Source organism: Sciurus carolinensis, chromosome 18, assembly GCF_902686445.1.
Source record: "Sciurus carolinensis chromosome 18, mSciCar1.2, whole genome shotgun sequence".
Taxonomy (NCBI): domain Eukaryota; kingdom Metazoa; phylum Chordata; class Mammalia; order Rodentia; family Sciuridae; genus Sciurus; species Sciurus carolinensis.
Window position 1 is genome coordinate 31,741,569 of NC_062230.1, and position 23,261 is coordinate 31,764,829.

The following is a 23,261-nucleotide window of genomic DNA, read 5'->3' on the forward strand; positions in this document are numbered from 1 at the left end:
GTATGGAAGGGGGGACAGAAATACTCACATTATTTATGTTACGCGCTCGCACTCAGCTCCCCGCCCCCAAGCCCTGTTCTGAGATCACAGAGTTGAATTCGCAGAACTCCAAGGCACGCGTGCCTCGCCGCATTCCATAGTAAGGTAAGAGAACACGGCACTGCACCAGCCCGCTTCCTCCTCCAGCCATGGAAATGATCGGCAGCAGAGCCCAACTGCTCGAGCATCCCCCGTTTCCTAGCAACCCTCGAAAGGCTTTGGTGAAGGGCTGGAACAAAGACCTCATGGGCAAGGTAGTGGCAACCTTGTTTGAAATTGCAGGAGTGCCCCACAAATTGTCTTAAAGGTCTTCTCATACACCATCCCAAGAACCTGACCCAACACCTGTTGCAGAAGCGGTAGCAGATGGTACAACGCCAGAGCTCCCAGAGGCCGGCTCTGAACTCCTCCGCCTGCTCTTCCAGGCGGCCGGCCTCAGCGCCCCTGGCTCCTGATGCAGCCCCTCCGGTCAAGCAAGGCTAGCTCTTTCCACCTGCCATAGCAGCCTATTGCAAGCACGCTTCTCCATGGCCCGTGTGTCTGCTCCCACCTCCCTCCCTCAATACATGATCCATCTCTTACTTCCCTGCTAATTACCTGATTTTCCCTCCCCATGATCACGAATGCCAAATTCTGCTGGAAATCGTCTATAGATTTCATTATTATGCCTAACTAGAGACACAAGGCAAACACACCCCCTCAGTTAAAGAGCACCGCGGGAGCTGAGCCACAGGGCAAGACAATGCAGAGAGCATCCCGATGTTGGTAGAATTAAACAGTATGGGAATGACTTGGACGGACATCAAGTCATATGCAATCCCAGAGGAGAAGAGGCCAGGACGGAGAGAGGATCTGTTTGGCTCTTTGGAGATTTGAGTGTTTTCCTTTCTAAATACCCAGAACCCTCTCCCGACTCTTTCTCCCCAGCATCTTAGTCTCATTGTGGAGATTTCTTTTCTCTCATTATGTGTGGCAGACTTGGTGGGGCTGCCAATCAAATCGCCTGTTTGCCCTCACGAGCCGGTGGTTGAACATGTGACCCAAAGCGGACCAATCAGACTCTCCCTAGGATGTTAAACTTGAGTGAGCACAAAGAAAAAAGTTGGAAGGATTCTTATCAGCAGGGAGTACTGACAGAACCCTGGTTAGAGCTGTCTGGGTCCCTACCATCCCAGGCTGGGACATTCAGATGTTCCTTAGGTTCTGGGAACAAAACCATATTCTTCAAGAGTTCCCTTTTTGCTTAAATTTGACAGAATTGATTTCTGTTGCTTGTAACCAAAACATCCTGATACAGACTATTAACCCTGAGCTTTGAAGGATGTGAGAGACTAAAGTGCAGAGAGGAGAAGAAAGAAATTATTAATGACTTTGACTTTTGCTTCCTTTGGCAGCCTCTTTTAAGCAGTTTGGCTGATAACATTGGGATGGACATAAGCAAACTCCCTGTCGATGGAGTCTGCCGAAAACAGATGAATTGCCTTGGGACATAATAAGTTTACCACTAGAAAATGTGATTAAGCAGGGCCAGGTAAGCATTAATCCAGAAGCATTCTTCAAAGTCTACTTTCCAGAATATTATTTCCCCTCTACATCAATAATCGTTACACAAGATGTTTAATAGATATATCAATTTGGAAAACACTGACATAAACACACATAAATGGTTTTATTAAATTCATTCTAAGAGTCTTTAATTTACTTGTCCAAGGAACCCTAATTTTGCAGAACATTTCAAAGAACCAGTGTTCAGTGTAACACCTGCTGGAAAGCAACACTGGATGGTCAGATCAAGCACTAGACTCAAGAAAATCTATCTAAGCATCTAACATAGTGCCTAGCAAATCAAAAATCATAGCTACAGTTTAGAACTAGCATCTTGCTTTGTTCTTGCTTTGAACAGCATTCCTTCACATTTATTTCTATGACCTCTTCCCTTCCCTCACAGGCTCCAGCTCCACTGGACTCCCTTATTTCCCCAGCATAATGAAGTACTTCTCTACCTCAGGACCTTTACACATTCTGTTTCTTCTGCCTAAAATTAAGTTTCCTCTTCTCTTCCCTTGATCAGTTCCTTCTCATTCATCCTTAGGCCTCACCTTAATTGTCAATTAATTGAAATAAGCCTTCTCATTCTTTGTCCCATCACATCACTTATTTCCTCCTGGCTTTATCTCAAGTAATAGCTCTTAAATGTTTTCTCTGTTGACTGCTTGAATGGTTTTCCCCCACTGAAATGAACACTGTAGAAGTCAAAGACCTACTTTACCTAAGTACTGGTTATCTATTAACCCAGTGCCTAAATAGATACTACAATAAATAAGATTCATTGAATAAGTGTGTTGCACAGAAGTCATTCTCTATATAAAGGATATGGAACAACATGGAATCACCATTTTTAATAGCACACAAGAACACAAATGCATTCTTCACATCCCCTTTGGTATACCAAGCATAATTTAAAAATAAATAAGACAAGGATGTACCCTTAAAATCCAGTTCTGGATCAGCATTCCCATAGGAAATTAAAGGAATTCAGTCTGATTTGATGTAGGGAAATGGCTTAGAATAAGAAGTTATCATATGCTTTAAACTATTCATATTTTTGCTTATTCATTAAACAAAAGATATGCTAATCCCCTGCTATAGATCCAGACACCATGTTAGGCACTACACACTTGAGGCCTTCTCAATCTATCAGTTTGATTTAGATTCCCTTATTTTATCTCATATGCATCCCCTCTCATTAATAAAATAGTAAGTCCTTTGAGGGACTTCTATTATATTTGTGGTAGAAATAGAATAAATGTGCAGCCACAGCACCATTGCTCGTGCACTCTCGCAGCAGACAGGACTAATCAATCACAGCACTCAAGTCCTCTGAGCTTTAATATGGCCTCACCATCCTTTCCAACCCGCCATTGCAGGCAGTCATGACCACTAATCAGTGACAGCACCCACAATGAAGCCTATGTGTCTACTTCAGAGGGAAGAAAGAGTCCAGGCTTTGAAGTCAGACCAACTGGCATCTGAATCCTGATCCTGCCACATGTTAGACATTCTTGAAGACACAGATGCCCAATACTTGTATGATCATGTCAAAATGAGCTCTAGCATCACATAAAACTATGATGCACTGATTTAAAAGTTAAAAAGATGCAGGCAATCAATCCTATCCACTCTGCAGTGTCGCAAGGAAACAGTGGCTATCTAGTGCATGCTGTTAGTATCACTCCCTTTACCCTGAGGATGCTCCATGCCGTCTCACATACTGCTTTAAAAAATGAGCAACTACAATGGGACCAAAAGATCGAAGATCAAAAACCAGAACAGGGACGCAAGAACGACGTCCTCTCTCCACCCCTCTACCCACAACCATGCACCCCATCTTCCTCCCATACTTTCACTAAAGAGTATCACAGGGGCTGGGGATGCTCAGAGAATTCCCCACAGCAAACCTGGAGACTGCATCTTTTGTTCTAAGTGCTTTTCTTAGCTTGACCTGATTTTGCTCCAGGGTGAGGATTATGAGATTGGGTGGCAAATTTGGGACATTTTAGGATAGATCGTCAAAGGGTGGGTGAAGACTTGATCTTAACCACAGATAAATGGGGCTGAGCACTGCCATTGGATGACTGCCCAATTATAGGATATGAAACCGTTCTGTGGAGGTGTCTGGGGCTTTTTCCTTGTATTCACCATCCCACCCTTTGGGTTTTAAGATGTCCTTTTAAATATAATAATTAAACATGAAACACAGCTGTTGGAGGTTTAATAGTCTGCTGGGTGATACACTCAAATCAATAGTGTGATCCTAAGCAGGGGATATTAAGGTTACTCTGCCTCTCCAGAGTTAAGTTTTTTTTTATTATCCATATCAACACAACATAGTCATTGCATAAATATTAAACACACCCAATTCCCTCTTTAGTTTGCTTTCATGCTAATGCAATTGAGAGTCAGCACAGAGAGGGGGCATGAAGAGGCAAGCTATGATACAGAGAAGAAGTGGCAATAAATGAAATGCAGAGAAATACTATTGAAAAAATCGATCATGATTGAATTGGTGGACTGAACTTTGAAAACATTGCCTTTGTGTGGCATTTCATGATTGCCAGGTAATTCCGGAATGTGTATTCATGAGCTCTTAAAGGTACACAACTTCCTCTTGGTATATTATCTAACACTGGCTCAACTCTGATACAGCACTAAAGGGTTAGTCCACAAAAATAAAGCTCCAATAAGTTGATGAAGAAAAATAATAGCAGCAACAACTTGATAAAATTTGCCCAGTACTGTATTTCAACAGCATTCATTCATCCAACACATTTTTATAAAGCACCTACTATGTGCTGATCACAGTATGTGGCAGGGAAATAGTCAGGCAAGGTCCTCACCTCTGCCATGTTAACAGGAAAGATATGAGAAACAAAGGAACAAGACAATTTTAGGTTGTGGTATGAGCTTTGATGCAGCCACATCAATGTTCATAGCTGCTCAATTCACCATAGCCAGATTGTGGAACCAACCTAGATGCCCTTCAGTTGATGAATGGATAAAGAAACTGTGATATATATATACAATGGAATATTACTCAGCCATAAAGAAGAATAAAATTATGGCATTTGCAGGCAAATAGATGAAATTGGAGAGTATCATGCTAAGTGAGATAAACCAATCTCAAAAAAACCAAAGGACAAATGATCTCATTGATAAGTGGATGATGATACATAATGGGGGGTGGGAAGGAGGCAAGATTGGAGGAAGGAGGAACTGTATAGAGGGAAAAGAAGGGTGGGACAGGTGGAGGGAAGGAAAAAATAACAAAATGAGTCAAACACCTTTACCCTAGGTAAATGTATGATTACACAAATGGTACGCCTCTACTTCATGTACAAACAGAGAAACAAGATGTATCCCATTTGTGTACAATAAAAATAAATTTTAAAAAAATGAAATGAAAGGACAAATTAACAGAGAGGGATAGTGCTGGGATTCTGAACATAGGGTGGATTGCCTTGTACAGAGAAGGCTTCCCAAACAGGGAACAGTTCAGCTGAGGCCTGGATGATGAGGAGGAGCCTGCCCTGCAGAGATCTGGAGGAAGGATGTCTCTGGCAAAGTGGAGAGCCCTCGAGGGGGAAGCAATTCTGGCACATTTCAAACATGTTTTAAAATAACAGTACCAGATCTGAACCTAGCCACCCCTGAGATGATTAGCAGAACAAAAATGTTCATAAGGAATGATTTTTTAAAACATGCTTATGCAACTTCTTTGTCAGCTATTATCCAAGAATTGTTTGATTGATGACCTTCTTTGACTTTGAATATATGCATTAATTTTTTTTAAATAATGCCTCTGAAGAATGAGGTGCTTCCTGCATTCCCAGTTACCACTCAATAAAAGAAAGTAAATACCACACACTGCCCCTGCACAACTTCCAATTCGTGGACTCTTGGTAATTCAACATTTTGTTAAAATGTCACGAATATCTGAATATTTCAAAGGGCTTCCTTTGGATGATAGGTGAGGCATCAAACTAAAGTCATGCTGTACTGCGGGCTACAAAATCTATCCCTTCCTGTCAGATCCTGAAGTCTATTATGGAGAACTGCCAAATAAACATGAATTTCTGACCAGTAATTTTGTCCTAAATATTTGATGATAATATTTAGAACAATGTTAATTGGACATGACCTTAAGAAATCCATGCATCTTCCTTGGCCTCAGTTTTGTTATTTGTAACAAATCATTTTCAATTGACTGGGGGTCAAAAGAAAGAGAGAGAATGAAACCAGTGAGATGTGTTTTTATGGTGTTAATTGATTTGGACATTGTCTTTTATTCTGAGAACTATTTCTTTCCTAAGCATTTGGTGTTAAAATGCCTATATCTTTTATGACATGATTGCAATAATATTTAGTAGTTGCTTTTAAACTTAATTTTTTTAGCAAATTGGAAAAGTTAGTATACTATGTTGATCTCCAGTCCTTCTATTTTTTTTAGTTGCAGACATCTTTGGAATCAGAAATGCAGTTATAACAAAGGCAGGTTGGTACACAAAGTTTCCTCCATCTTCCAAATCCTAGGGGACATACTTTTCTGGCTGGATGATTTGAACTGAGTAACTCGGAAGCCAGAGTGGTCAGCACCATGGACAGATCTACACGGGCCCAGCCCGTGTTCCCTTGGGTGACAAAGGGTTAGATTTCAATGGATAAAACACAGGCTCTTCTCTGAGATTGGCAATCTTAGTGTGAGCACACAGTACCAGGCCTAATACCGAAATTAATGAGTTTAAGTCTCCATTTAATGAAATATTCAGATTATGATTACACTTAGTTTCATTAACTGCATTCTCAGACTAATGTAATGAGATTTCCTTTTCAACTTGTAATTAACTTTATTGAGAATGCTTATTGGGATTTTTTAAGGCTGTTTCCTAAAACCTAACTATAAATTATTTTAACATATGTATTATGATATTAACTATATTACTTAATTTTATGTTTGGTGTTAATTTTAAAAGAGGAAAATTTTCACCACTAATATATTCCCAAGAGGAATGGCCAGCTAGGGGAATGGACAGACCTCTGAAAAGAAACTGTCTTCGCCTCCACTGGCTTCTCCCAAAACTTAGTCCTTCCCATGCCAAATTTGATATTCTTATTTTCTTACCAAAATCAGTATGACCCTAACCAAGCAAATTCTCTCGCCCCTTCATACAGTTTATATAAAATCATCAGCTCTGCAAGGAAAAAAAAAAAAAAAACTATTCTAAGAACAATAGTTCTCCTATCTCCTATGGGCAAAATGAAAATGTCCTGTTTTCCTTCCCTCTGTTTCTTGGAAAGATGTTGGGAGTGTTTTTTTTTTGTTTTTTTTTTTTTTTTTTTTTTCTGAACAAAATAGTATCAGTTTCCCAGGAAAAGCTCTCCTGATCTTGCTTCTTCCCCTGCAGCTCTGAAGCTCTGTGGAGGCCTCTGCTTGCTCCCGGGGCACCCTGGACTGACTCATATCATGCTACTTGGCAATTACTGGTTATTTTACCATCTCTCCCACTGCATGGTGAGCTCCATCCTAGTACCTTCGATTCCTAGCACGTCGACTGACATGTAGCAGGATTTTAGTAAATGTCAGTTGAATGCTGACTGCATAAAAAATATTAATTATAGGAAAGCAAATACATGGCTAAAATCTGAGTCCTCCTGAACAGGAATAGTGACTTTATCTCAAACAAGGGGAAAAAAGGGAAAAATGAAGTGTGATCTTTGTCTGTCATCCAGTGTGGGTCCCCAGGAAAGGCACAAGAAACACCAAGGGAGTTTGGGATGTCATGCCAGGTGGACCCAAGTCTCAACACCTTATCAACACCTCTGTGACCGTGGTAGGTTACTTAACCTCTCTGAGCCTGTGTCTTTCTCTCTAATATGTATAATACGCATGTCAATCGTTCCAGTTGTTGCAGGGAGTACCATGCATGCGTGCGGTAGCTGCAGAACAAATGCTATTGTTTTACTTTGGCTTCTTTTTAGTCACACCATCAATCACTAGTGTGTCATGTCATTCGTTCCAGATAAAAGAAAAGAAAATGTTCTCCCAAAAGAAATGTGTCCCAGGGTAGGCTTTCCCTGGTATGCAAGGAACAGAACTTGGCATCTCTTAAACTAAACCAGACACTGTGTTGAGCACTTAAGCTTTCTTTACAAATAGTCATACAGCTGGTTGGGAAAGCAATACAAATCTAATTAGGCAGTACCATGTGGCCGGCATTAGCAGCAATTTTTGAAAAGAGCCCAGGAGATGACTTACAGATAGTAATTTTTTTTTCCTTGAGGGACTCTGTTTCTCTGTTGCTTACACACACACATACATGCACACGCACACTCACACACAGTCACAGTGGAATATGACATATTTGGGTTCCTACAGATTCTTCCTGGCCTGGTCTGCCAGGATGAATAAAATATTAAGATCAATATTCCTAACAGAACAAAAGTCCATGTGTTTTAAAAGGGGATGGAAGAAAAACATAAAACAGCGACACGTGTCTGAGAATGGGACAGCTGCTCCATCCAGCTATTTCCTTAGGAAGGAATTGACAGTTTCCTCAGTTCTCATTTGCATCAAAAAACAGTAGTAACGAGAGCACACATGCACACGCGAACCGTGTTATTAACTGGCGCAGAGTGAAAACATTTTCACGGTGAGAACGGCTGCTGTGGGTTCAGCCCGATCTGCGACGTTGCCCTCTTGTGATCAGACCACTGGAGCAACAGTGGCACAGATGACAGCAGAAGCCACCAGTATCCGTACTGCAGGTGCTGTGCCAAGTACTTCACACGTGCTGGCTCACTTAATCCTCACCACAGTCTCGTAAGGCAGGTATGACTTGACTCCTTTTATAGAATGGGAAGCCAGGGTTCAGAGAATTTGGTTAACTTTTCCGAGATTGCGCAGTGAATCAGTGATGGGCGACTACCCAACCCAGTCTGTCTGCCTTCCAAGCCCAGCTCCTCTACTTCTGCCGGCACTGCCTCAAGCACAGGTTAGACCTGTTTGAGGAACACCTTCCGAGTCCCAGGGCTCGTCCACGACACCGAGGGCCCCAAGAGAAAAAACAGAGTTCTGGATTTAAACCACTCACAATCATGTAAGGTTACTGCACTGAACCTACAATTAATTTTTAGCTGATCCAACATAGATTGACCCTGAAGTTTATTAACAACATGGTTTACTAAATCGTGTGCTAAAACCATTAGAATCCTAGGTCTTCAGACAGAACAAATAGTCTGCTCAGCTGCCCAGGAACAAATTAATCATTAAACCCTCTCATGAGTTGAAATTAACCAAGTTCCCTTGAAACTCGAAATCCAAAGCGTCCTGCTGATGGGTTCTGCTAGGATTCTTCTTGAGCCTGTGCTAGAGATTCACTCGTGCATGTCTGCACCCATTCATTCAACAAATATCCGTGAGCACCTTGCTTTTCTAGGCACTACAGTACAGGGCAAATGAAAGGACCACCTCCCTGGCCCAGCCAGAGAAGATGGAAATGGTACTCTTCTTCCCCCTCCCCTCCCCAGGCACACCTTTCTTGAAGAACATGTCTCAGTAGAGTCCTGAGAAAGAACCCTAAAATGCCTAAAATGCCCACCAAGTTGGTTGATCCAGGGGAAGCCAGGCCATTGACTGGTCAGAAACCAATCCTATTCATACCCTTCCATTCATCCCCCCAACCTCAAAAGACACGGTGATCAAGGGCACAAGAGACAGTGAAGCCTTACTCACTCTTCCTGTTGAGGTCCTTTGGCTGGTCCAGATGCCCACCTTCCTGATACCTGAATGTTCAACATGAGACAACCCATGCAAAACCAGTGAAGTCCATCTGTGGAGTCAGACAGCCCTGGGCTTGAATCCTGAGTCCTCTACTTATTAACTATGATTTCATGGCAACTTCTCATAATTTTTAACTTTCTATTTTATGTGTGTGTGTGTGTGTGTGTTCAAATATGCTCGAATGTCAGGAGTAAAGAATAATGAACTTCTATGCATTTGGTCACCCAGCTGCAATAACTCTCAGAATTTTTCCAATTTTGTTTCATCTATCATCTCTCATGATTCTATATTTTTCCAGAGTATTTTTAAAGCAAGCCTCTGTCATCATGTTGGAGAAGTTCTTTAATTTCCATGCAGCTCAGCTTTCTCATTCATAAAATGAGAATAATGATACCTCTTCCATGGACTGTTTCACTGGTTGGACAAACATTTAAGGAGCTGCTGCGATCAGTCAGCTCTGTTCCTGGTGTGGGGTTACAGCAGTGACAATACAAAGCATCTTCTCCTGTGGAGTTTGCATTGTAGTGAAAGAGGCAAGAATAAAATAGTGAGTGAGGCAATTTCAGAGAGAACAAAGTGTTATAAAGAAAATCATGGGGAAACGGGGAATGGCGAGTGACCTGGGGCTCAGGGATGGGCAAGGAAGACCTCCCAGGAGATAACAATAGGGGTGAGATGTGCAAGGGAAGGGAAGAGGCCAGACACACAGGCCTGCAGCAGTGTGCTGTGAGCACAGAGCACAAGTGCAAAGACCCAGAAGTGGAAACAGACTCGGCCTTGAGTAATAAATGAGCAGATACTTAGCACATGCCTGGCACACGGTAGCAGGTGCTCTATAAACATCAGTCCACCTAAGGGAGGGCTCATTGCAAGATGGTAAATTGGATGCACTTTGTGGAAAAAGCTCTCTTACTAGAGTGTCAGGGACTCCTTCAGTTCACCTAGCATCTTCTTCAACAATGCCTGCTACCTGGGAAAGACTTGGATGTTCTGCAAACACCAGCACCACAGAGGAGAGAGCAGAGTGCAGTGGTTAGTATCATAGATCATGGGCCTGACTCACTCCGCTTAAATCCCAGTCCCTCCGATTTGCAGCTACGAACATCATGCAGGCCACGAACCCTCTCTAGTCCTCAGTTTTCCCATATGTATCATGGTAGAAAGTATAGGTTTTGAGGATTTGATGTGTCTGGGATTGCTATCTAGAGAAATCACTCTTAATATTGCTCTTGCACATTTTTTTTACTCTTATATACCCCCAATATCTATATTTACCTTTTAGCCTGCCCCAATTTTTAAAACTATTTGGGAATATCCCTGCTGGCATTTCCAAAAGTGAAACATGGAACATCCCAGGCACCCTGGTGAACATGGGACAAAGGAAGGGACCTTGATCTGAGATACACGACCTCTTCAGAAACAAGTCAAGAGTCTGCTTTTGGTTCCTTGTCAATCTAGTTGGGAATCATCCTAGGAGAGTAGGAGGTGGTGGGTCAGGAATATAGGAGCTGCTCTTTCTAAGGGATTCTCTGTCCTAAAACATCAAATCACTGTTTGTCCTCAGTTTGGGGTGAGATCCCACTTGCTCAGATTGTGCCATAAAATAAGTAGTGTCGCTCTGACCAAATGTCCAAATAGGTTTGTATGTGTGTGTGTGTGTGTGTGGAACATGAGAGTATCTTGTCCCATGAATATGCCAGAGCACTGTCCAGCAGCAACTGGTTCCATGCCATCGTTGACCAGGTGGATACTTTTATGTGTCTCCCATGGGCCCTGGAGATACCTTGTCTGCTGTGGCAATAGACCCATTTCATGATGCTTTCCATCTTTATCCCATCATGATATGATATTGTGCAGCCAGCATCCTACAATCAAAGGGAGCTGTGCTAAAGGCGACGTGGAATTCCACATTGGCTCCCGGACCAGAAGAGGGACATTTATGCAGAAACTAGCAAAAATCCAAACGACAGCCACAGTTCAGCTAGAAGGAATGCCCTGGTGTTGACGTCTCCATTTTGACGAATGTTCGGCGATGACCTAAGGGAATAATGTCAGGGGAGTAGGTGAGGGGCATATGGCACAGGAGGAGGAATCTAGCACCCATTTGGTAAATAAGAGTTTTCCAAACAGAAGCTTCTTTTCAAAACGTGCCACAGACGCAAATGAGCTAGGAAGTGTCAATTCAGGTTTCACCCATGGCGCTGGCCTTACACCTGGCATCTGCCTTTGAGATGAATGGAGGGACATCCACCCTCCAGTCCCAGAGGGGTGGAGAGGTGTCACTGGCAGGCAGGGAGTTCGGGGTGAGGAAGCAGAGCATGTTTCTAGAACTTGAGGACAAAGTGTGCCTTCAAAGACAAACTATAATTATACAGACGCTGAGGAGTCTTTGCAGAAAATCACTCTCTCGTCAGAATCTACATCCTGTTAATCAAACAGGTCGAGGCCCTTTGATTATCAGACTAAATATTTTTAGGCAATATCACTGAATGCCTGGAAAGAACACGAACAGCATAAGCTGAAGAAATATCCATCTTTAGATAAAAAGCCCAATCCTGCATATCACAGGAAAAATCAGCCCAAGAAATTTATTAAGACTGGAAAAATGTCCCATGCTGAAGCTACCTCCACTTTGCCTACTTCACCATATCCTTTCCACATGACTCCCCCACACACACCCAGGTGTACACCAGATGTTAGATCTCTTAGCATTTGACCCAAACCTAAAGGAGAGATCAGAAATGGACTGAGCATTAGTCTTAAGAAGATGAGGAGAGAGAAAGAGAATGAGATGATTATTCTCTTAAAGCAAGGTCATTCAATAGACATGAAAATGACATTTAAGCTCAGTCAGATTCAACAGCTTGGATGTTTAGTAAAGAACAACCTAAAAATGGAATAATGTACTCTGCTCAGTATATGGTGAGCAAATGCATCTTTCTTTCCATGTTTTGGTAAATCATTGAAGTTCCTTCCCATAATGACCAGAAAGGAGTTTTATATTTAGTAGGTGCATTCTAATCCAGACATGAATGGTCTAATTTTCAAGCTATCAGACTGGATTCCTTCCCTCTTTCTGTATCAGTCAAAATTGTCTCTGGTGATTGATTGACTTTTTAAACTCCTAACAACTAATTATATCAATCATCTAGTCCTATCTTCTCAATGACCCCCCCCAAAAAACATTCCTTCTTCTAAACATACATTTTTTCTGTACCTATAATATATAAATAGTTCCTGTAAATAAATGAAAAGATAAGTCATTACAAAGTAATCTGTTAGTACTGTAAACTACAGAATTTATGTTATATAAATTAAACTTACTAATGTTAATCTGGCAAAGTCTACATTCTTCTTATTTTTCTTATACAGATATTCCTAAGAATGTTAGGGTAAAAAAGGATTGGTTCAACCTGGTTAAATGAAATTAACCTCTGTGGCATTTCTTGTAAAAACATGATGTGTGTGACATTATTCCTGGAATTCTTCCCTCGAGTGTACCAGGAACGTTCTAGTGTAGTTCTACCCAGTAGACTTATTACAAGGCACTTTCTCCTCTGGATAAGATCACCAAATTCTTGAGGCACAAATATAGATCAAAAGCAAGAATCATAAATAAACAAGGAAGCGGGTCACAAGAGGTGTCTAAATTACTCAGTACCTGGATGACCATCTTTGAGCAGTAATTTCTTTTCAGTACAACTTAAAATAAAAGTCCCTTATTTACATAACATTCTTGATGTTTTCTTCCCTTTTGCCTGATAGAATGATGAAGCCCAGTGACTTCAATGAGTTTGTCTTTCCATTTGTGTGTAATCCGAAACCATCCCGGAGATTGAAACTTCAAATGAAACACCTGTCAACAGTCACACTCTACAGCAAGGGACTCCGCTCCGTTTCGGTTTCTCTGCTACGGGATCACATTCACTTGTTTATGAGATTTGGGACCCACACGCACCTAGGCTCAACGTAGTCTTCTCAGCGCCGTCTGGAAGACAACATATTCACAGCCACCAAAACCAGAATCAGACAGAGCAGTCACCATGTCAGAGTTGGGGTCATGTAGCCTATCTTTTGGGGCTGTGGGATTTGATCGTAAAATTTCCAATTGCTGATGTATTTTGCTCTAAAAGGTGACTGTTCCTAATACCATTTCATAATCTAGTTCATAAACAAATAATGTCAAATTATTTAGTATAATGAAACCTAAATCATTCCATTTGGTGGCTCATTTCTCAACCCACATAAACACTGACTTTGCTAACACACTGCAACTGTTTCCAAAACCATGAAAAACTGCCACCATGCAGGATACGCTCATCCATGTCACCAATGTCCCATTCCACAGACTTCTCCGCTACCCACCGAGCGGGAAAACGAGCAACCCAACAGCCAGGCGCCGCCATCCAGCACGTAAAACACCCATGCACCGCCTAGTGGTGCTCCCGCCAAGGACACACAGGCTGTGAAAGCATACAGCACCAAAACCTTTTCTGCCTCAGAGCCTCGAGCCACAGCTGAGGCACCCTTGGAATTACCTGGCTTTTGTTATTTCGAGTGGAGCCTCCACGTCCCACTAACATGGGGTCACTCGAAAACACGACTGCCGGCAGTAACCCTGGCGGTGTGCTGCTGTCAAGAACTAACCCGTCTTGGTTTTCCCCCATGTTCCTTTTCCATGGATGCTGTATGCACAGACCTTTGAAAGGAAAGGAAATCTTCAGTAATCCAAGATCCCCAGGTATGATTCATCCGCTGAAGAACACCTATGAAGACATGCAATAGCAAATGCAGCTTTTTCTTTCTTTCCTGGCAGAACGGTGGAAATTTGCCGCTGCTGAATCACGTGCACACCCCACTCCAATGTGACCACAACTCAACACCTGCCCACACCCCCACAGGGAGTGTTTTGTGGATTATTTTTATAAAACTCTGGCTTCATTTTTAGAAAAGACACAATTCTTCTGAACTAGTATTTGTTAATTAAAAACAGCATGAAATCTCAAAGTAACAACTGGTCTACCTCAGGAGGTGGACTCTGAGCCAGCAGATGACCCAGGCAAGACACAGCCACAAAATGAACTGTTGGCAAACAGGTTAATGACTACGACGAGTCCACAAATAACCCACCAGTTAACTAAGTCCCAGCCATGACAAACTAACCCAGAGGGCGTCAGTGAACAGATCCACCAAGATGAACCAACCAAGTTGTCCACTCGTTGATAGAAGATCAACCGTATGAAACCAACCAAGTGAACCATGCATGACAAGAGAGCAACCTGACGGTCCCTAACTAGGTTCATCCAGACAAGAGAAAATAAAGCTTCGGACTCGCCAACAAAGGGAAGCTCTTGACGAACCCAGACACACACAGTGAACTCTGACGATGTGACCACAGCTGGGGTCACCGTGCGGGACTGGAAATCGTTGTGCAGCTGTACTTACGGAGATTATTTATGGGGGCTCTGGTGTCCGTGTTCTCATAGTGCTGGACGTGGACCACAATGTTAAGGTCTCTCTCCATGTGGTCAGGGTTGCAGTGGCCCTGTGGCCTCATGACATCCGCAAGGGCCCTGGAAGAAGAGAGAATTGAAATCTGCTCATTCAAAACACAATGACTAGCACCTGCCCAGCACTGTCCTCCTGAACAAAAGAGACACTGTTCCATGTGGGGGTGGGGCAGAGGAGAACAGCAACCACTGGCATCTCTGCAATCAGAGGCCACGTGGGGACTTCACCAGACTCACTCCAACGGCCAGGGGACAGCAGGACTATCTACCCCACGGAGCCGCAGAGAGAACCGACTGAGGCACACGTGTCTTGTGTCTCCACCCCATGGACTCAGGTCTTTCTATAGCTAACACAGATGCCAACGCTTCATGTGTAGTGATGGTCCCATATTAGTGACCACAGCTAACGTCTGTTGAGGACTTGCCATAAGGTAGTCACGATGCTAAGCACATTGCACACAAAGCAGCACAGAGACCCTCGTCAGGATCATTACTCCTTTGTAGGGGAACCAACAAAGGCTCAGAGAGGTGAAATAACCTGCTCAAGGTCACACAGCCAGTAAGTTGTGGTGTAGGGATGGGAACCACTCCGTTCTCTCTCTCTCTCGCTCTCATTTTTTTCCCTTTTTCTTTAGAGAGAATGTGAACGCAATTCAACACGCATCAGTGACCTTCACAGTTAGATATAAGCTCAGGACAGAAGCTCAGTGTGTGCACACAGGACAGAGCAGAGACACCTGTCACACAGCTACCACACCCTAAAGTCAGAACGGCCAACACGTTTTTCCTCCTTATTGACTCTCCATTACGTGTTTATTTTGACATGCAAATATCCCCAAAAGACATGTAATAAAATAAGTATCATCATTTGTGTGCATATCTTTTCCATAAAATGTGTTTCACCATAAACCTCATTCTGGTTGGGAGCCTGTAATCCCAGGGACTTGGGAGGCTGAGACAGAAGGATCGTAAGTTCAAAGCCAGTCTCAGCAACTTAGTGAGGCCCTAAGCAACTCAGTGAGACCCTGTCCCTAAATAAAGTATAAAATAGGGCCGGGGATGTGGCTCAGTGGTTGAGTGCCCCTGAGTTCAATCCCCAGCAACCCCCCCCCCAAAAAAAAAAACAAAAAAAAAAAAAACAAAAAAACCCTCATTCTGGTTCTCCTTTGTGTGTGCTGGCCGTGTTGCTCGTGTGAATTTCCTTCATCCCTCGCAACCCCTGCGCAGCTCTGCGACCCTCGTGCTCACTTACCTGCAGGGACCATGGCCTCCATACGCCGGAACTACTGCGGCGGAGGAACCCCCCCATCAGAACGGATGCCGGCTACAAAGAGCCGGTGGTTCCATCACAAACCAGCAGACTACCAGTTCTGCTTCTCATTTCCATGACTATGGACATCTAGCTGGTCACCGACTCTCTGGCCCCCGTGAACAGCTCTGCGATCAACACCTGCAGACAGGCCTCCTCTTGAACCAGCGGCAGCTTTCCCCGGCCACATACCCACAAGTGGTACTGCCGGGTTCCAGGGTAGACCCGGCTGTTCTAACTGACCAGAACCCTCTCAGTCCACACGAAAGGAGACAGAGAAGGAAGAGGAATGATTCGGGGGAGGCGCCCCCAGACCACCTATGAACTTGGCAGACCCACCTGTCCCCTGAAGCCGATCCCACTACAGCAGTGATTCTCAAATAGTGGTTTGACAACCAGGAACATCAGTGTCGCCTGGGAACTTGGTGGGAATTTTGGGATCCGTCCAGCCCTACTGGGTCAGATGCAGGGTTGGGCGATGCGGGGTGTCTGCCGGCCCCGCCTGTTTCTGGTGCACGCTCAAGCGCTCAAGCTTGAGACTGCGAGGGCGCTAGAGGACCCGGGCTTGAGGGAGGACCCGGGCTTGAGGGAAGGTTGACCGTGGTGCAGGGACATCGTGGGGTGAGAACCACACTAGCTGGGGGAAGTCTCAAGCATGAGAGAGACTCGGATCAGCACCACCAGAGTCCTACAGCAGTTAGGGGAGAGGCCTGAGTCCCCCGAGAGACAGGAGAATAACAACAGCTCTCATTCACGTGTTCATTCAACCAAGGTTTATTGTCTACTATGAGCCATGCAGATACAGCAGTGCACAGGGGAGCGTGGCCTCTGACTTCCTGGAGCTTACATTCTACGGAAGAGAATAAAAGATAAACATGTTAAATAAATTAACGAGGGCTGGAAATAAATAAAGAGCACAGCAGCAGGGAGAGACTGGTACATAACAGCATTTTTCACAATAGCCAAGACATGGAAACGATCCAAATGTCCATCAGCTGGTGACCGCATCCCAAAATGTGCAGTACGAAATGGAATAGTATTAAGCCATCAAAACGAAGGAAGCCCTGACACCAGCCACGACATGAATGAAACTGGAACACATTATGCCCAGTGAAAGAAGCCAGACAGAAATCCCACATATCATGTGATTCCATTTATAGCAACGTCCAGAAGAGGCGATTCCACAAAGAGAGAAAGTGGAGTTGTAGTTGCCAGCGGCTGAGGGTAGGAGAGGGAAGAGGGAGTGGCTGCCATGTGACAGTGGGTTTTTTTGGGGGGTTTTGTTTCTTTTTTGCTGGGGGTGATGAATCGTCACTGGGATTAGTGGATCGGAAGCCCATGGTGATGTGTTTGTGCAACGTCATGACCACAATACAGATCACTGAACTGCATGCCTTTTTAAAAATTCTAAAGAGAAAGAGAGAGGTGATGTGATCAGAAAAGACTTCATGAAGAGGCGGCCTTTGAGTGAGAAGGAACTAGTCACAGGATGCTATGGCTGGGATCTGGAGTGTCCCCCAAGGCCATGTGCTCAAGGCTTGGTCCCCAGTTGGGAGCTACTGGGAGGAGGTAGAAACCTTAAGAGGTGGGGCCTAGCGGGAGGTCTTCAGGTCATTGGGGGCATGTCCTCAAAGGGGACCATGAGACCTGTACCTTCCTCTTTCTCTCTTTTTGCTTCACTGGCCATGAAGTAAGCAGTTTTGCTCTACCACATGCTTCTGCCCAGATGTGCTGCCTCACCACAGTCTCAAATACAAGAGACAAATCGATCATGGAGAGAAACTTCCAAAACCATGAGCTAAAGTAAACCTTTTCTCTTTATAAATTGATTACCTCCAGTGTTTGTTACAGTAACATAAAGCTGACTAACAGTGAAGATGATGGAAAGAGCATTTCAGACAGAGCAAACAGAAAGTGCAAAGGCCCTGAGGCAGGAAAGAGGTCAGATTTTGAAGCATACACAAGAAGGCCAATAAAACTGAAATAGGGGTGGATTATCACAGTCAATTTTACAGAGGGGAAAATGGCCCAACTTAACCCAGGTGATAATCAATGGAAGACCTGAGTGGGAATGCAATCCTGAATGTCTTTGAAATCAAAGTCCAGGCTCCTTCCTACCTCTGTGCAATAAGCCAGTCTGAAACTCAGAGGGGTTGCAGGGGAGGGAGGTTTCAAGACACAGAACAGAGGCCTCCCCATCCTAACTTGCCTTTCTCACTTCTAAACGGGTTCTTCATCCTGAGCTTCGAGGGGTCGCTGAAGTCCTCTGTAATTGAATGGAAAATTTGTTTGTGCATTGTTCTTGAGTAAGAAGCCATAGCTTTCACCAGTTTCCCCAAAGGGTCTCCCCAAAATTCCAAAACAGTCGAGCTTTCAAGAGGATAGGGAAGCAAGGGATCAGGATGGCTACCACAAACTCATTTGGCACTGCCATCTGCAGAGATCCTCTGGGTCTCTCCTAAGTGCTGAAAACTGTGAAATTTCAGCTCTGATCCCCAACGACACATCCTTCCCTGGGTTGCCAGTCCCAGAACATGCAGTGGAGACAAGAATCCTTAGAAACCTCCACTTCCTGGTCAAGGAGTTTCCAAAGCAGGATTCACTCACTCCTGTTCTGCATAAAATGACATGGCACGGGCAAAGGAAAGGTCAGAGCAGCGGTATACAGCCCTTAGTCAATGCAGATGAGAGATCGATCCAACTGCATGGGCAGGGCTGACGCCTGCACTGGGGACTCTCACGTCCGACGGCAGGCGTGGAGGGTGAGGGCCAGCGGCACCCTCACAGGGCACAACACCTGCACTGCAGGTCTGGCAGCCCCAAAGGGAAGCACAGGTTAAATTCTCTACTTTTGGCTCTGCCAACCGCTCAAAGCAGACACATGCCTTAAGAAAATAGCCCCCTTAACAAAACCACAGGCCGAAGCCCCGGCTGGCCATGCTGACGCGCGTTCATTCGCCCCTCCTCTTCAGCATCTTCTCACAAGGTAAAAACAGCCAAAGTCTGTTCAGACCCTAACAAAGTCATCCAAAAACCAACCAAACAAACAAACAAAATGGGGAATATTCAAGGTGGATTTGTTTACTAATGAGGAATGCCATCTTCCACAAGCATTTCACTTTAGACTTCAGCTAATGAGAGTGAAAAGTCATTGTAACTAGCAACAGATTTTAAAGTCGTGTTTATTTCACCTTCAGCTCAGTTTAAAAATTTCTTCTTATGTACGCTTGATTACATACTTAATAACTGTCCACAGGTCTGTGCATTAGTAAAGCAAATGTATGTATATTGGGGCGCATACTGAAAACTTCTTTGTGAGGAATGTGTTAAAATGTTTTAATGACTCAGGCAGTGGAAAGAACCAACTACGTGCCTAAGGATTTGGCATTTGCTTGTGGCACATAGTTTGGGTGCTTCCTAGACTTCAATGAACATTTGGGTTATCTGGGGATCTTTATAAAATGCAGATTCTGATTCCATAATCTGAGGTGGGCCTGACATTCCACTCTGGCTCCCGGGTGTGAAGATCTTACTGGCCTACAAGGCACTCTGCATATCAAGAGCCTAAGACTTCCATGAGGGCTCGTGTTACATGGCAATTTCACTGACCAGGCTGTGTCCAGATATTTAATCAAGTATTATTCTGGGTGTTTCTGGGAGAATGTCCTTAGATGAGATTAACATTCAGTTGGTAAACTGAGTAAAGAAGATCGCCTGCCCTAATGTGGGTGGTCCCCAGTAAATCATCTGAAGGGCTGATTGGAGCACAAGGCTGACTCTTCCCTAAACAGAAGAGGATTCTCCGGGCCCGACAGCCTCTGACTTGGGACACCGCTCTTCCTGGTTCCGCAGCAGCCTACTTGCCAGCCTTCACACTTGAACTGAGACATTACACTGCAGATTTTGGACTTGCCGACTCCTTATAATAAATCTCTTGATATATTGGTTCTGTGTCACTGAAGAACCCTGCCTAATACAGGATTGGAGAAGCCACTCTGTGATCCCTTGATATCCCTTAACCCAGTTGAGAACAATGATGGTGACATGTTACCATTTTTGAAGTTGAAAATGATTGAATATTGGCAACTTCATAAGGTTCAACTCAGTATCGACTCACTTGTACATTTCCTTGTGTGCTACCTGTCTCTCAATATTTAATCATTGGCTCTTCAAGGGTGGGGATCACATCTGCAGCAATCTTCTCAAAGATTTCAGCACAGTGCTGGGTACAAGGTAGGTGTTCAGCAAACACCTATTGCACGTGTGAACGAACAAACGAATGAATGAATGAATGAATGAATGAATGAAGAGGTATTTTTTTTTTATGTAATGCAAAGAGGATGTTGGAATCCAGAACTCTCTCTGTACTAGGCACTCTGCTTCCAACTGTGGAGTGGAAGAGACAATGACTGTCCCTGTATTCCTAACCTTGAGGGATATGGAAGGAAATATAATAAACTAGTCGACCAATAAATTAGTAACTTAATTTTAGACCCTAATGCAAAATAAAGCGAACAGGACTGAAGGAGGGGCCAGACTGTGTGTGGAGGATGGGGAAGGATAACGGAGCCTGGGTGGTCAAGGGCCAGCTTCCTGGAGAAGGTGACACTGGAGCCAGGATGTAGATGATGAGGACAGGTAGTCACTTAAGTCTGAAAGACGAGAACTGAAACCAGTGCCACCCCTCCGTGCTGGGGACAAGCTTGGCCTACCTGAGGCACTGAAAGAAAAAGTCGGATTGCTTTTCTTTCCAATACAGTGTGCGCATATAAGACCCCAGTGTTTCCAAACAGAGTTTCAAGTCCCAGCAAGTGGCTTCACAGCCTTCCGGGGGTCCCAGTGCTCCAACAGTGTTCTGACTCACATACATGAATAGGATTCTTCAGCACTGCCTCTTGTGCAAGAAGCATCACTTAATTTGTGAGAAAGCAAGGGCAAAGGGCAAGAGCTAGCTTCCTAGCTTAGTGGCTACAGAAGTGCAGACGTTGGTCAAAGCTCCAACTGCACGCTGGAGATGTGTGCATTTTACTGTGTAAATTATACCTCAGTAAAGTTGATATTTAAAATGCAGGGACTCAGTCCCCAAGGAGAAGTAGACATATCCTATAAGAAAAATAACTGAGAGGTTTTCTGTGCCAACCATGTATGCATGCATTCCTGAGCTTCTGCAGCTCGGGGAGCTGATCAAAGGCAAAGCCATGGGAGGTTGGGAAAACGGGGAGATGGGAGAGGAATGGGAGAGGTGGGAGACAAGAGAAAAGGCCAGGGAAAGGGAGGCAATTTGTCATTGGATGCCATTTCTTTGCAAGGGTTTTTCCAGCTCTTCTGAAGCATGTTTAAAAAACACACAAGACACCGTGCTTTGAAATTTGCCATTTGGATTTTGGATTCTGTTTGAAGGTGGGCAAAATGATGACATGTGTTCCCCACTGGCTTCAAGTGTGGAGAGCTTCAAACACATGTCTCTGCCCTCAAGGTCATTTCTCACCACGGCCTCCACCAAGAGGCCTGGCCTTGCCAGGGGCAGATGCAGAAAACATCCCTAGACCTGATCTTACCGCGGCTCCTGGCACAGCCCCGCTGCATACACTGCTGTTTGCATGGTATGCAAGCACCCTGATCTGCAGAGACTGGAGGGCCTGCGGGTTTGCACTTGAAGGTAGTACAGACTAGTAGTCACAGACCTCTGCCCCTCTCCGGCTGCCTGGATTTGAAGTCTGACTCCTCCACTCACCAGGAGCTTGCTCATCCTCCTGGAAAGCAATCTCTGCTTCTGTAAATGGCACACTGTCACCAAGCCTACCTCATGGGGGAGGGGTGTGAGATTAAATAGGAATTTACACATAAGCTTATGGCAAAATTGCAGATCCAGCAAGGGTTCTTCGACATCACGTAGACAACACTCGATGCAATGCATTTAATCTGGTCGCACGTAAACCTTCCTTCCTACTCGGAACCTGCTGGCCCCTCCTGCTCAGATCAAAATGCAAGTCCAGAAAGGTGAAGTTCACTGTGGTGTATTCATATGTGTACACAGCAAAATCTGCTCAGATTTATTCCCTATTCTTCCCTTTCTCCACCCTCCTCTCTTCCCTTCAGCCCCCTTCATCTACTCCACTAAGCTCTCTTCCAGTTTCATGGGATCCACCCTCCTTTTTCTTTTTCTTTCCTTCTTTCTTCCTTTTTCAATTTTTATTCATTTATTTTTCTCTAACTTCCACCTATGAGAGAAAACATCCAGCCCTTGACTTTCTGAGTCTAGTTTATTTCACTTAGTGAGATGTTCTCCGGTTCCAGTAAAATTATGTCAAAACAAACCCCAATATTAGGTATAATGAACTAATAAAAAAAAATTCAAAACCATGCAAGTCCAGAGAGGTTAGACTTGGCCAGTGTCACAGAGCAAGGGCTGGACACCAAGATCCAGACTACAACATCACTCTGTTCAGTAGACGAGAGGGACAAAAATCCCAATAATAAAATGGTGAGAAGGGGTAATGAATGGTTTCTGAGCAGGGACCATGCATCACATTCTGTGGGGGTCGTTTCCAAACCCGGTCCTCAGTAATTTCTCAACCTACAGAAAGGAACATGAGTCTCAGAGGTGAAGCAACCCTCCCAAGGTCACCTGACTATTAAGTGACTGAACTGACTGACAATTCCAGGTCTGCAGGTGACATAACTGGGGGTGGGGGCACTAAAGGGAACCCAAGGGGGCAGTCACCACTCAGCTGCAACCAATAGTCTCTGTGTAAAAATGCAGGTCCAATGTTACCCAGACCTACCGAATTCTCAAACTGGGAATTTGGATTTCTTGCATGATCACCCAGTTTTGAAACATTGGCCACTGATTGGAAGTTGACTTTAAAACACCATGCATATTAGAGACCAGAGAGATTTCACAGGCAAATACAATGCACCCTAACTTGGAAAACCAAGCTCCTTAAGACATTTTTGGCATCACTGGATTGCTATGATTGGGTATTTGATGACAGTGCTGAATTCTTGTTCTCTTCCCTGAGTATGATAGTGGGATTGTGACGTATGGGAGAATATTCTCATTAAG

General features: G+C 44.1%; 1 protein-coding gene across 1 annotated transcript in view; it reads right to left on the minus strand.

Moving 5' to 3' along the window:
* Shisa9 (shisa family member 9) overlaps positions 1-23,261 on the minus strand; it is a 254,583-nt gene that overhangs the window by 226,455 nt on the left and 4,867 nt on the right. The window contains exon 2 of the mRNA XM_047534244.1: positions 14,822-14,949. Coding sequence (XP_047390200.1) covers positions 14,822-14,949 — 128 coding nt within the window. The remainder of the gene's footprint in view (positions 1-14,821; positions 14,950-23,261) is intronic.